This window comes from Leptosomus discolor, chromosome 13 (genome assembly GCF_034619465.1).
Source record: "Leptosomus discolor isolate bLepDis1 chromosome 13, bLepDis1.hap2, whole genome shotgun sequence".
Taxonomy (NCBI): Eukaryota; Metazoa; Chordata; class Aves; order Leptosomiformes; family Leptosomidae; genus Leptosomus; species Leptosomus discolor.
This window is the reverse complement of record NC_141403.1, coordinates 21,339,185-21,341,386: the sequence shown is the minus strand read 5'-3', so window position 1 is coordinate 21,341,386 and position 2,202 is coordinate 21,339,185. Positions and strand designations below refer to the sequence as shown.

The 2,202-nt window shown below is 49.0% G+C and overlaps 1 protein-coding gene across 2 annotated transcripts in view; it reads right to left on the bottom strand.

Moving 5' to 3' along the window:
- Positions 1-331: 331 nt before the first annotated feature.
- The window catches only part of SALL3 (spalt like transcription factor 3), a 20,205-nt gene continuing 18,334 nt past the window's right edge, over positions 332-2,202 (bottom strand). The window contains exons 2-3 of one of the 2 annotated variants that reach the window (XM_086472607.1): positions 1,751-2,202; positions 332-763 (exon numbers count right to left, since the gene is read on the bottom strand). The exon at positions 1,751-2,202 is cut by the window's right edge and continues 3,042 nt beyond it. In XM_086472607.1, the coding sequence (XP_086328733.1) occupies positions 332-763; positions 1,751-2,202 (884 nt within the window). The remainder of the gene's footprint in view (positions 764-1,750) is intronic. The other variant, XM_086472608.1, reaches the window with a different exon arrangement.

Here is a 2,202-nt window from a genome sequence, read left to right as displayed (position 1 = left end):
GTGAGTTTTGTAAGAAGCAAAGTGGACGCAGACTAGCCTCTTTCTGTTTCTATGAAGTTATCCCATGATTTGTCTGTCTGTTTTCTGTTAAATTAAAAGGTTTCAAAGTTCTCAGTAACAGTCAAACTCACTGTTGAAAGAAGTACCATGCAGATCTTGCAAGACAACTTTTCAGCAGCCACAAAGTTAAGTATTTCGGCTATGGGTAAAACTTTAAAGGGAATCTATGCGTTTAGGTCAGGAAACTAACGCTTAGCTTCAAAAGCTGTACACGGAACAGGACAAGTGGTGCGTCGAGTGGCGGTCCAGCAGTTATTCGGAATGAATGCTTTTAATTTATGCCAATCTCTTTATTATCCTCAATAAATCTGGTGAATGGACGACTGGCTCCCGTTTCAGAACTTGCTTTGTCCAGACCGACAATGGGAGGGCTGCTGCCCGTGCGAGCTTTGTCCATGCCACCGGCAAGGTTACTTAGAGGCGGGATGGCGCCTCCGCCTAGACTTACTGGGAGCTGGGGAATGCCTCCGTTCTGTATGACAGAAATCTCATTGTTCTTCATAGCAAGTCCGTTAGTGATAGCTGCAGCGTATTGGTTCCAAAAACTGGGGTCAACGTTCATGGCCCGAGCTGCCAAATCCTTCTGGAACATCTCGGAGAACTTGAGCGCGTCGCCACCCAGCAAAGCCATGGGGTTTTCCACGGAGAGGCGGCGGCCACGGCGGGCAGGGGCGTTATTCCACATGTGAGTTCCCATGTGAACCTGTGGAGCAAAGGGGAACAAGAAGCACCCCCGCGTTAGCACGTCCTGCTGAGGTGGCTGGCCTGAAACGCTGTTACTTACAGTATCGATTGCTTTTCAAAAAAATGCCTTTTAATTCGCATTGAAAACAAATCAATTCCAGTTAAGACCCAGTTCTAAGGCCCAGTCAACCTATACAAAGAAAACCCAGCTCCGCAGTAATTTTTCGATGTGCATTTGTTTCTTCTCAGTGAAAACAAACGCCAACGCCGGGAGAAAAAGGGTACATCTCCTCTCAGGTTGGACAACGTCACATGCAAGCTGAAGCCCTCACACGCTAAAGATTACCACGGGCATTACTCGTACTAGGAGACGGGTGGGGTTTTCTGCCCTTCCCCTTTTTACATCTTGTCTAATTTCATAACATTTTATCTCATGTCAGAGGCACCATTGTTTTTTTTAAATTTAGTATTTCAAAAAAGGACATTTAAAGATGTATCCAGGCTGTGTCCTGCCTGCTACCCAGACTGCAGGAGTAAGAGGCGTCAGTCCTGTAGTAACCCACTGTAAACCAGTGAGAAACAGCTTTCTGCTCCGCAATGGCTGCCGAGCAGAATAGCAAACGGAAAGCTGAGGGGCGCCCAAGGAGCTGAGCAAGCTCTGCGCTTCTGGCTTACAGCGAGGTTATTTTGCACTGGTGGTCCACAAGAACTGCCGGAACGCGTCCGGCAGCTGGCCGCGTGTGCTGCCACGTCTGTCAGGAGAACTACAGCGTGCATGCACCTACCCCCGGAACTAGCTTTAAAGTTTGCATTGTGGCACAGACGCTTTCCAGTCCCTGCCTTCAACATAGCGGAAGCACAATAACCAACACCACACAGCAAGAATCTCCTCGAAGCTCTCTTCTCCCCTGCCTTTGGGACAAACTCTTAGCTCTAAAACCTGCCGAGTTCAAGCACAGCGCCTTAAACCCGCCCCAAGCCTTTACAGTTTTATTTGGCCTCTTACCTTCAGATTCCCCTTTGTGGTAAAAGCTCTACCACAGATTGTGCAACCAAACGGTTTTTCACCAGTATGGGTGCGCTCGTGTATCTGCAGTGCACTTGCTGAGGAGAAGGTCTTCCCGCACGACTGACAGTTGTGCTGCTTGGGAGTCCGGCGAGGGGGGGGTGCCAGCATAGGGGTGATCCCCGGACTCATCACTGTCTGTGGTGCAGCAGGAACCTGGATTCCAGCTGGAAGCGAGGGAACCTCACCCAAAGAGATCGGCTTGCTGTGACCATTCACTTCCATTTTGATCATGGTAGGTGCTGTACTGGTGACCAGGCTAGGAGTACTTTGGCTGGGACCTAGAGTAAAGTTGGGTTCAAATAACTGAGAAGGCAGCTCTTTTAATTTGTGCGTCAGTAAGTGCTGTTTTAAATTACCCATAGTGGAACACCCACGACTGCAGACTGTAC